The sequence below is a fragment of the Saccostrea cucullata genome, unplaced genomic scaffold, assembly GCF_032062105.1.
Source record: "Saccostrea cucullata isolate Sc308-1 unplaced genomic scaffold, CSIRO_AGI_Scuc_v1 ctg889, whole genome shotgun sequence".
NCBI classification, from domain to species: domain Eukaryota; kingdom Metazoa; phylum Mollusca; class Bivalvia; order Ostreida; family Ostreidae; genus Saccostrea; species Saccostrea cuccullata.
In genome coordinates this window covers 92,418-104,673 of record NW_026932237.1, presented here as the reverse complement: position 1 = coordinate 104,673, position 12,256 = coordinate 92,418, and the positions used below count along the sequence as shown (strand labels likewise).

The 12,256-nt window shown below is 33.7% G+C and overlaps 2 protein-coding genes across 3 annotated transcripts in view; one reads left to right on the top strand and one right to left on the bottom strand.

The window, feature by feature from the left end:
• LOC134234697 (potassium voltage-gated channel subfamily H member 6-like) overlaps window positions 1-8,455 on the bottom strand; it is a 44,151-nt gene extending 35,696 nt beyond the window's left edge. Inside the window, exon 1 of one of the 2 annotated variants that reach the window (XM_062716748.1) lies at window positions 7,952-8,455. In XM_062716748.1, coding sequence (XP_062572732.1) covers window positions 7,952-8,027 — 76 coding nt within the window. In that variant the 5' untranslated portion in view covers window positions 8,028-8,455. The remainder of the gene's footprint in view (window positions 1-7,951) is intronic. The other variant, XM_062716749.1, reaches the window with a different exon arrangement.
• A 1,258-nt stretch (window positions 8,456-9,713) lies between these two features.
• On the top strand, window positions 9,714-12,256 carry LOC134234706 (uncharacterized). Its single transcript, XM_062716761.1, has 2 exons — window positions 9,714-9,770; window positions 11,239-12,256. The coding sequence occupies exon 2, from the start codon at window positions 11,362-11,364 to the stop codon at window positions 12,220-12,222; it is 861 nt and encodes a 286-aa protein (XP_062572745.1). The 5' UTR covers window positions 9,714-9,770; window positions 11,239-11,361; the 3' UTR covers window positions 12,223-12,256.

Here is a 12,256-nt window from a genome sequence, read left to right as displayed (position 1 = left end):
CTGAGAAGAACAGTTCAAGCTTCAATGCTTTGGGATCCTAATGTTAACAAAGTTTAGATCTGCAAGAACAAGACTGACATCTAAAAAAGACTTTGAAGACGTGTCTGCGACAAGACATTTATATAATGATTCTGGTACAGTATACTTAAACAGAAATTTTCTTACACTTATATGATGAGGGAACATTTGGCGATATTGAAAATGGGTGAAGCTCTTATAAAATCATTACAATTCTAACAGGTGACCCATGGGCCACATTGCTCACCTGAGCACATCGGCTATGAAAAAGCACAAATCAGTTTAGTATTGAAAAGATTACTGGGAGGTGGGGAGGGGAGGCCCTGAATTTTATACTACTTGGAAGATACTTCCATTAATAAAGCATTTAACTTTGCTGTTCTTGAGAAGATTTTTAAAGATGTATTTTCCTATATTATATGTACTTAGTAAAAATTTGAATCTCCACCACTGTCCCATTTGTGGTACCTTCCAAAACTCCCAGGGGGTCATGATTTGGACAAATTTGAATCATCACTATATAAGCTAGGATTCTTAAAATTCTGTTTTTGAGAAGATTCTTTTCATCTTTTTTTCTTAGATCCCCCATTGTAGCCCCACCCTACCCCAGGGGTCAAGACTTGAACAATTTAATCCTGCATTCTTTTTTCAATCATGCATTTCTTTATAAGTTAGAAATAGAGTGATTTATATTTAAACATTCAAAAGAAATTCCAATCGTAAAAATAAAACCTAATAATTGTTTAATTAAAAAATTAATTTTGAACATTTAAAATTTTGAAGGTGCAGAGAGGCCTTCAGCTTCTAGCTTAATTAAACAATGTCTAGGGTTGAACATTGATCAAAAATATCTTACTGGTTCATTCAAAACACAGAAAGGAAAATAATGAAATGAGAAAATTCTATAATCCACAGTTCAAAATAATAATGTGAGTACTCCTGAGAAAGACTTAATATTTCATCAGCTGTTCATTGACCTGACAACAATGGCGTAGACATAAGAAAATTATTACCCTGAACTGTTTACACAACTAATAAACTTTATGTGCACACATTTATTTTCCTTTGTGTTAACTAAATTAATCCAAAGTAGAAAAGTCTGTTTATTTACGATGTGGAAAAGTAAATTCTTTTCCCGAGTCAGTCTTTGTTTAATTCGTTATTGAGTGACATTTAACATATTCGTTATACGAACATAGAAACAAAGGCTTTGTGCCCTGAAATTTACATACAAAAACTATGAGCCCCTAAATTATCAATAAATATTACATACAACTCAGTGTCATTAAATGACAAACATTGGGTTAAGAATTTTCTTAAAATACAATGTGTTTGCAGCAAAGAGTTTGCATACTTCACATATTTGTGCTTGTGATTAAGTTAATTGCCAAAGGTGATCGAAGTACAACCTGCTTGTTAACAATGAGTAAATGTTCATCTAAAAATACAATTTAACAAAGATTAGTTATAATATACCATATAAGCAGAATTTTTAGTGTCAGGATTTAATTTTGGCATTATTAGCAATTAAGGGTTATGAGATTGCTAAAAATAAACTATGTTTAATTTGTAATCATGGTACATGTAATAGCTTCTTTGGTGAGCACTTTAAAATCTATAAAATTACATCTCATTCTTGCTAAAAATAAAATACTATAATTTTTAAGGACACATCGCTAAATTTGTGTTCTAAAATTTCCTTTTTTAATGTTTATACAGTACTTAATTAATCTGAGGGTAGCACAATCGGATATATTGTACACTTTATATACAGTCATATGGATGCATCATAAGAACTCAATCTGTCAGAGGAACTGCAGGATTTGCCAATTTTTCTCATACTGTTGAGTCCATAATGTTTCTGTAAGGCGGGGGGGGGGGGGGGGGGGGGGGGGGGGGGGGGATTTTTATGGGGACATAATTTCAAGTTTTCATCCTTAAAGGAAATATGACTTTGTAACCATGCAAAGTGTTATTATTACTTTAAGAATATTAATTTGATGATTAGAGGTACATACTATCATTCCACAAAAAATTGAGCCATCAAGTAGTCGTAATCTTATAACATATGTTTTGATCACAATTATTAACAACAACTATTCTCTACTACAAATTGAACATAATGATTGAAGTCACCAGGTGGGAGACATTATATATATGGATAATCATGGCCGGTCTCTGTCAATTCTAACTGATTGCCAATGTTTTTCATACCATGTTTTTTTTTCATTACAAAAATTGAAGGTCATTGGACTCGAATGATCTGAGTGAGGTCTACAGCAATTACCCACAAGCAGTGAAGAATCTCCTGTGTAAATATATATTCATTCATCTTTCCATAGAGTAGCTTTCCTTCACATGTGTGAATGATTGACAGAACGATAGAAATCTGTACTTGAAAAAAACGAAAAAGAAATTTGAAAAGATATACACGAAATAATCAAGTCATGATGTGTAAATGAAATTTCTTGTTATAGTTTTGAGCCATATTTTTCCTGTGCTTATCTCTGACCACTGATCTTGCATGAAGTCAACATTTGTCAAAAAAAAAAATATGTTTGAAAACATATGTTCTGATTTAACTCTGTACAGAAATGTCTGCTCCTTTACTTATTTGATTAACTTTGACCTTCTTAAATCATTCAAAGGATCTTAGATATGAACTTCTAACTGCTATCAGTTTCCTTTAAAAGTTTTGACAACTACTTTAACTCTGGAATTTAATTAATATATAAAAACTTCTGAGCGACTTTATAAATTCTTCGTCCTCCTCTAATTACTCTCTCTCTCTCTCTCTCTGGGACCCAACCCTTAAGAAGTTCCAGCCTAAAGTCATCTGCATCATATTCTAATGTTACAAACACAGTTAACACACCCAAATCATTTATTTTGATTCTGATAATGTATTTTGGGTCACCTCTTTTTGGCTTTGTAGGCATGGCATGATCTAAAACATGATCTGCATGAAGCTGGAATTCATCTACATGCCAATCCACAACTGTTGTAAGCTAAAATTCTACTTTATGAATAAATCTTACTTCAAAACATGTACACAAATAAAATTTTCAGAATTAGAATCACAAAGATTTCCATCAGAGTTTCCAGACAAACTATAATAGACAATCAAACCCCCTAAGCTAATTGTATTCTCTAACTATCAATTGCTTAATTCTATCTTATATAATCAAATAGATAGATATTTGAATTTTAATGCTTCTGCTAAGTCATTCAAACATAGTACATTCAATAGAACATATTCAGTATATTCAATGGACTGACTCTTCGAGGAACTGACTGTCAGTGTGGTATTAATAATAATTGGTTGGATCATCAGCTTTAATCTGGATAAAAATTTACCCCACTGAGTAACTTCTGAGCACTTTATTATGCATGATATGGTTGATACCCCCCACCATCACAATATGATATTACTTGACTAGATTAAATTTACATAACTTCTCCATCTTTGACAATTGTACCATAAGTCTCAGCAATGTTCAGTAATGTACCTATGCTTGAAAATGTACCAAATTGCTTGGCAAGGGAGGGGGGACCCAGTTAACTCAAAAATCAATTTTAATCAATGCTGAGTCATATTTTTGTGAAGCCTCAAGTTCTGAATTTAATACATGTAGTGACTTGTACTCATAAATTCAAAAAAAAAACTTGGGGATGACTATAAATCCAATATTGCCTGGATATACAGATATACGTAAACTGGTAGATGGGGTCACGTAAGGTCAGGTGACCTCATTTATAAGTTTCATGTGGATGAATCTATATCAAATTCAGTTTAGCTGAAATAGATTGATTGATTGTTTATTGTTAAACATCCTTCTCAAGAATTTTTGACTCATATGGAGATGCCACCACTTGCCAGTGGAGAGCTGCAAATTTTGTCCTTTGTCGGCACTCTGGGCCACTGAGCAGAGAGGGATCTTTTCCATGCCAGCACCTACTGCGACATGGGATCTCGGTTTATATGATCTCATCCGAAGGACCAGTCTCCACATCCCAAGTGGGATTAGAACTCATAATGTAAGGATCATTTCTTTAACCACTCTAACTAAGGGCGAAACGATTACACGTGTAAACGGCGACGTTTCGATTATATGCTCTAAACGTTTACAGTTTGAGTAAACGTTTACACGAAGGTCATTATCAATGTCTATCAGAAATAAAGTTTAACACAAAAAATTGTTTTATTTCATAATTTACAAAAGAAACACCGTCTTTGACCAATCTAAACCGGAAACATATTGAATGAAAATATCTAAAACCCGATACGGGCTAACATAATTAATTCCGATTTCCGAGTTGCTAATACTAGCGATGTTTTACGACACTTGAAATATAAAACTTGATATATTTTGATTAAATAAATATATTACATTTTTTACAAGTCTTTGAAAAGTTTCAATACAGTCAGCAGGCCTTGTTTTACTTTTTTCGAGATTAAAAGATCCATCTTTACAATTATTTTTTCTACGTCCGGTAGCCAAACAAACCAAGCAGTTGGGTGACGAGGTCGTAAGTGAATGAATTTAATGCGCCGCCGCCTCAAATTCTTACGGTTAAATCACAATAACCAACAATAAATTTGTAATAACAACTCATACTTATATTAAAGTGAAAGAATTGATTATTAAAATTCGAGTTTCATGAGTAAGTAGCCATAAAAATCCAACATAGAATATCTCCCGTTTAAACGGTACCGTTTCGTTTACTGCTATCCGTTTAAACGTTTACAAAATTCAGTAAACGTTTCACCCTTAACTCTAACCATTGCACAACATGGGTGACAGGATCAAACAGGAACTTACTAGTACCTAAATTGAATATACACTTAAGAAAAGCATTAACAAGTACAGTAGTAATCATTTGCCTACTGAATTAATATCCCTATTCAACTTTAGATCAAAGAACAAAAAAAGTGTAAATTGAATTCTTGTTGGAAACTGCTTTTGTTGATCAAAAACCCCCAATAGTCAAATCTGGATCCCGAACTCCCACATTAAACCATCCACCTTCCTCATTCCCCCAAAAGTCCTCTGGAAAGCATACATGTCACTATTGTTTTTCAAACATTCAATCTCAACAGACAATCAGTGCACATGACCAGGTTCTACAATGTATGCACCTTAATTCACATAAACTTTTAAATCCCCTGACTTTACTTTTTATAGACACAACATACTGTTGAACTTCTTCTCCAAATAGATACAGCATGTGTACATGACTATTTTATCTTTACTTTCATAGACAAAACATGACTACTTCTCTTTAACTTTTATAGACGCAATTCACATGAACATGACTATTTCTCCGTGACTCTCAAAGATACATGGCTATTTTACTTTAACTTACATAGACACAACTGTGAACATGACTATTTCTCTTTGATTTTCAAAGACACATGACGATTTTACTTCAAGTCTGTTATAGAGAAACAACATGACTATTTCACTTGAACTTTTATAGACACAACATGACCATTTATAAATTATGATTTAAGTTTTGTAGACACAACATGACTATTTCAACTCAACTAAATTACATATAACTATTTTCACCTTAACTTTCAAAGATGCACCATGACTATACCCCGTATTTCACTTTAATTTTTTAGACACAAAATAACTATTTCATCTTTTTTTTTCATAGACACATGACTATTTTACTTTAACTTTCATAGATTAGATGCAACAAAACACTTTCAACTTAAAATTCCCTATAGAAACAATATGCACATGAAAATGCAGATGGAGATGGTCATTGTTCTAAGAAAGCCAATAACAAACGATATATCACAAGAGTGGCATTTAGATGGACCCCAAAAGGGAAATGGAGGAAATGCCAAGCCCGACCAAAAACAACATGGAGGAGAACCATAGAAAAAGAACTGGGGGAAAATAACCTGGAGAGAGGTGGAGAGGACAGCCAAGAGCAGAGAAGACTGAAAATCATAATCCTTGCTATATGTGCCTCTGGGTCCAACAAAGACTAGGTAGGAAGATCATTCTTTTGGGGGGGGGGGGGGCAGATTGGAAATCATAATCCTTGCCCCCCCCCACCAAAAAAAAAAAGATGATCTTGACTTCCCATCCCCCAAGCCCCAAGTCTTAGGTTACAACACTCTACACTGATAACTGAATAGATACATGTATGCATGAATACACAATCATATACCTCTTTTGAACTTTATCATATATACATGTTTAACCAGTATAACATTGACTCTCTTAATAACCATGTATCATAACACATACCAATTTACTACCAATACACCCAGCCACTAGTGATGTTAATGAAGCGATGTAGGGGAATTATCTATGACATGAGGAAATACAATGAGATGAAAAAACAGAAATAATAACGCGGATATCTAGACGCGTATAAAGGATAAATATACATCGCAAAGATTTAATTAGCCTCTTATCTCGAACGGAAAATGTCAGAGGGGGAGGTGGGATCATCTCTCAAACGTTTTCTCTAAGATGTGTTTCATCTTAATATATGATACAAGATAAAGCTATTATTGACTTCTATACTTATACAGTAAATCTCTTTCCCTTGGCAAAAAAAATATCATGTACGAATGTTGTACAAATGTAATTATTGATTTACTCCTATGTGAAATTCTCTTTTTGTTAAATTTTTAAATTCAATTTTGATATTTCATGAGGTTTATTTTCCATGTACCGTACATGTATTACTGTAACAAATTTATCATGTTTTATGAAAGACTTACAAATATTTTATTCATTTATTTCATTATTATTTTTTTAATTTAAAATGTTCATTCATTCATTTTTGTCACTAAGAAAATTTTCTGAATATACCCAGGGGCATTTGAAAAGTTCAGAAAACTCTATGATGTAAATTGAAATATTCATATTCAAAAGATTTTAGAGAAAATTCAAAAATATGCACATCTTGTGAACATGGTGATGTAACATGTATATATGTAATAAAAAATCTCTGAAAGGCTTAATAATTATTAATTCCTTTTTAAAACTGAATTAAGTTTAGGTTAACAATGTTTATATATTATGAATTAATTGTGTCATGACCTCATCATGCTCATGGTGATGCATTGACACTTCTGTCCAGATTTTACGAGTGGGGCAAAAAATGTTGCATTTTTAAAATATCTTTTTAACAATGAATATTTAATTTTCATAATATTATGATTCATTTTATATTAAACTACATTCTTTCTGCATCATTATTTTCTTATTTACATGTACATAGTACCTAGTATCTTAGCTTCTCCAAAGACACATGCAGTATGTTATATTAATCAAGGGACCAATATACTAATTAACATATAGTATTTAGGTCCCTGCTTAATCATGTTAATATATATTCCACATGTTCTATTCAACTTTTACTTAATATCTCTATCATGACTGTAGGAACAGCTGACGTTCATAAAAAATATTGCTGACAACCAATTCTGTTCAAAGCTATCTACATTGTAATTCATACAGCCCATTTAACAGATAACATGGATAATGATAAATAAGGCTACCCCTCTATACTATAAAATCAACAAGATTTTATACTATAGAGGGGTAGACTTATCATTCGTCTTTTACAGAATGAAATGGAGAGTTGCTTAGTCAGTTCAAAATTAGGCTTACATTAGGCTACATACTAGGCAACTACATGTATAGGCCTATATATAAGTATACATAATTATACAATCATGTACATGTCTCTATTGAGGTTGACCATACATAATTTATCTCAATAGGTAAATGAATATTATATTATACCAGAATGTACATTACGTAGAAAGCGCAAAGTGTGAGGGTTCCACAAGTCACGTGTGCCTTCATCACGTCTAGTTTGACAGAAGACTCAAGTCACATGTGTGACACTTCTTCCCGCCTGAAAGGTAAGTATAAACTACAAAACCGTAACTTACTTTGACCATCAAATTTCCGGATTATTGTATCAATGAAGATGTTTGGTGGGGCGACATGACCTCTCCGTACGGGCATTTTTTTTCAATTGTCCTTGAAACCACACAGCTGAATCGTCACCACAAAAAACAAAAATAAAAACGCGATTTTTATCCCATTATCAACAAATGACTCAGAAATCTGTAACTAACAGAAGGTGCTAACAGAGAAACTGTTCACGAGTTGCTGTGTTTACTAAATGTAAAAATCGACCAATAAAAATGCACTGAAAAAATCTCCACGCGAGGATTTCACATTACACACTCTTCTCCGGGCGGGGGTGGGTTACGCCTGCCGTTGATCCGTTGGTTGGAATCTGCCGCCTGGGGTTGCACGCGGCGTGTGAGGTTATTTCCCCCCTGTCGGTGGTGAACTATCGTGTTTCTACACCAGACTCTGTAGCAGAAGAAGTTTGTTTTGTAAAGAGAGATATCGATCTACATAGAGCGACTTCCGATCGATGAACGAACACCAGCTCCGCTGTGTACAGCATGCTCCCATCTCTCTCTCTCTCTCTCTCTCTCTCTCTCTCTCGTTTTTAAACATCCTACAATGTATCATACTGTTTTGAAGTTTTGAGTCGGAATATTACCAAATCTTTTAAATAATTAGTTTTTTTTTTCTTTCTTTTCACTATTGTGAAACTGAGAGTGTCCTTTAGAGGTCATGTGATATTTTCTGTGAACTCAAATTGAAAAAAAACAACATATTTTTATATGTTTTACATCCAAATCATGAACAGGGAAAAATATTTGAATTAAAAAATTATAATAATACGCACTTGCCAGCACTGCACTAAATATGTCAAGTCAAACTCAAAAGAACTAATTACCCGTCAAAAATATGACTTGAATTATTTCACATTTCAGAGTTAATAAAGAATTATAATTATTAAGGCTCGGTAGTCTTTCAATGTCTTATGGTTGGTAAGTATTAGTTCACCTGTGAGTGGATTCTCCAATTATTAAAAAAAGATATGTTTACCCTTGCTTGTTTCGCACTCCCGAAAAAAAATCTGTCCTCATCGTGAAATAAATTCCATATGCAACAACGGCGGAGCTGTAGGGGGTCTTTGAATGCAGGGTTCTATGGGCGGCCTTGAGGCACTCCATGGGTGTCATGAGACCTTCAAATACATGACTCTCCCATTTTAGGAGAGATTTGTGTTTCTATAAGGAGGATCCAAGTTTATCCCCCCCATTATTTTAACATATAAAAATTTATCAGCGTTACAAGCCCCCCACCCCCAATATAAATCCCCCAACACTAAATCAGCCATGACTAAAATAATGAAGCAGCGGGTAATTTAAATTGAATAATGCTAAACACACACTAAAGAGTATCAGCGAAAAAAAAAAAAAAATGAATTAAATAAATTCCATGTTACAAAAAATATTCAGGAATCACAGGTCAGGTGCCTGTGTCAAGAACTTGACAGAGAAAGTAGATTCATAACTCGGAATCTGATATTTTTTTAATTTATATTTATTTATTTATTTGAAATTTCTTGATCTATTTAAAGAATTTTAGTTATATAGAAAGTAAGTGATAATTTTCCCTCAATACTTACTAAGTATGAAAAAAAATCTTCAAGCTTTAGATTTTAGGTTAATTATATACTTTATAATGAAAAAAAATTGGGTAGATCTAAATGAACAAGGTGCAAGCGGGATAACTCTTACTGAAATAAGTCTGTTGGTAACTGACAAAACAATATTTGTTCCGTTTACTAAAACGAAGACAACAAGAGGATTCATTGAAGGATATTCCTCACTCCGAAAGGTTTGTAGAAAGGGTTTGATTTGGGTGGTGATCCCCCCCCCCCGCAAATGTCATCTATCATCGGGTAATATTTGTAACCAAATTCAATAAGTATTTCCTCCTAATCGACCGATCAAAGTAAACGTCATAGATTAAATGGAGCCTATTCAAGTTAATACAATGTATATATTTGACAAATACATTTCGGTTATTAAGTTATTTCAAAATGTATTCTTTGCAGACTGTTCCTCCGAGGGGACAGTATGATGTATGAGGGAACCTATCATGTTCATCATGATCTGTCGGTCAATATATTGTAACTTTGAATTTTTAACGGGAATTAAAAAAAGATTAAGCCATACGATCCACATGATCCATTTTGAGTTATTTCTACAAAGCCTGATATACGGCAAGAGCTATCGAAACGTTTTGAATTATAAACGTGAAAAAATAAGAAAACAGTTTTTTTTTATGGGGGGGGGGGGGGTACATGTAATAAATTTCACTAGATCGTTTTATTTTATTTCACTGATTTTTATCATGAATGCTGAAACAAAATTATCGGTATAAATATTATTTTGAGCTAATTAAATAGTCATGCCTTTGATTTTTTTAAAGTTTCGGTTAATAATTCATGTATTTACTATTTAGAAATGTTTGTTAAAACAAAATATAGTTTCTAAATGTCAAGTCAATAACATTTAAATGACATGTGAAGATTAAATACAGTTTCAACAATACATATTACGGTCAGAGCAAACACAGACCTCTGTAAACAGAGGGTTGAATTGAGTACCATGGAGGAGAGAGCATCCCCTGCCTACCGCTCACAACCGCTGAGTGGTTCTAGCCATTAGCATAAGAATAAAAAGGAACATTGTTAATTGATCAATCTAAATGTCAAATTGAAGATCACAAAAAGATAAAGAAAGAAATGCTACTCATTGATTTGACAAGTTAAATAATGTTACTGGGATTTCAACAAAAGTTAACTTGTATTTCGTAAATTCTATGGGCTTTATAATGATGTTGTTAGTATTATAACCTGTCACTGGGCCTGTAGTTTTGTTGACTCGTTTCATACTAAATGTTAGGCTTTATAGTTTTAATACTAGATTCGACTACACAACGTAATCTTGATTAATTTCATAGGACCCACGGCGGGTGATAGCTCAACAGCAGGTTCTTGTTTATAGGTTTCTGAGAGTGATCATTGTTTGTTATCTTCAACTTTCACATACTTCTTTTCATGTAGAAGCTTTGAATATAAGTATTTATAAATAAATACTAAAACTCGTTAGCGTATAACGGCACGCAATGAGTACCCATGGGTATTCCAACAGATTTTTTTTCTAAAAACCAGATACTGTCAATGAGAAACCGATGAAGCATCTTTTTATAATTTCAACTTCAAAGTATTGTGTGTAGAATCATAATGTTTTTTCAGATCATTTTTTCATGCAATTTATTTTTTTTCCCTTTTTTGTAGATATTGGTTTAAGGCGGTTTTAAAACCTTCACGGATATGAACACACATGCATCTCTTGCACGCTGACTATCTTAGTAAAAAATAAAATAAACAGGACTGGTATACTTTTGTCCAAGACACGCAATGTTGAAACTATTACCAGAAGTAGTATTGGAGAAATCCATTGAAGTGCCCGGAATCAAGTACTCGACCCACATCACGATTCTACCATCAGATCGTTTCTGTATCAGTGATGATTTTTCAACCCTCGTTTTGGCTGACCAATCAGGCAACTTGCTTCACACAATCTCTGACGTCAGCGACAAAGGTCACGGGACCCACACGGTGACGTCATCCGGAGATCTTATTTATCTAGACAATGGACACAACGTCTGTCGTTTGTCTAGCAAGGACAAAACTAAGAACGTATTGTTTAGTATTAAAGATCCATGGACTCCTTGGTGTGTCTACAGTTCTCCATCCAATGGCGATATGTTGATAGGAATGAAGACAGCGGGTAAACAAGACTCGAAGGTCTTGCGATTCAACAGTTCCGGAAAAGAACTTGCTGTCTTCAAACAGAAAGACTCTAAAAACAATTGTTTATTTGGTATCCCTCATTATATTACAGAAAACAAAAACGGTGACGTCATAATTTCTGACATGAAGACGGCCATAGTTGCGATGACACGTGATGGGGATTTTAGGTTTAATTATAGGGGACCGCCCTTCCGTTACAGGCGTTTACTTGCGCGCGCAGTTTGCACGGATGCTCTATGTAACATCATCGTTAATTGTGCCACAACTGGATCGGTACAAATTATTGACAAAGACGGGAAGTTCCTAGCACTGTTGTTAGAGCCAGCAGAAACTGGCATGAATTTGATTCCATACGGACTTGCCTATGACACCGAAAGCAACTTGTTGGTCATTGGATCACAAACTGGGAATATTTTATCGGTTATAAGCATTTACAGAACTAAAGACCTAGTATTAACCAAGTAAAAGCATTCAACAAATATTAAAATCTTTTTGGAAA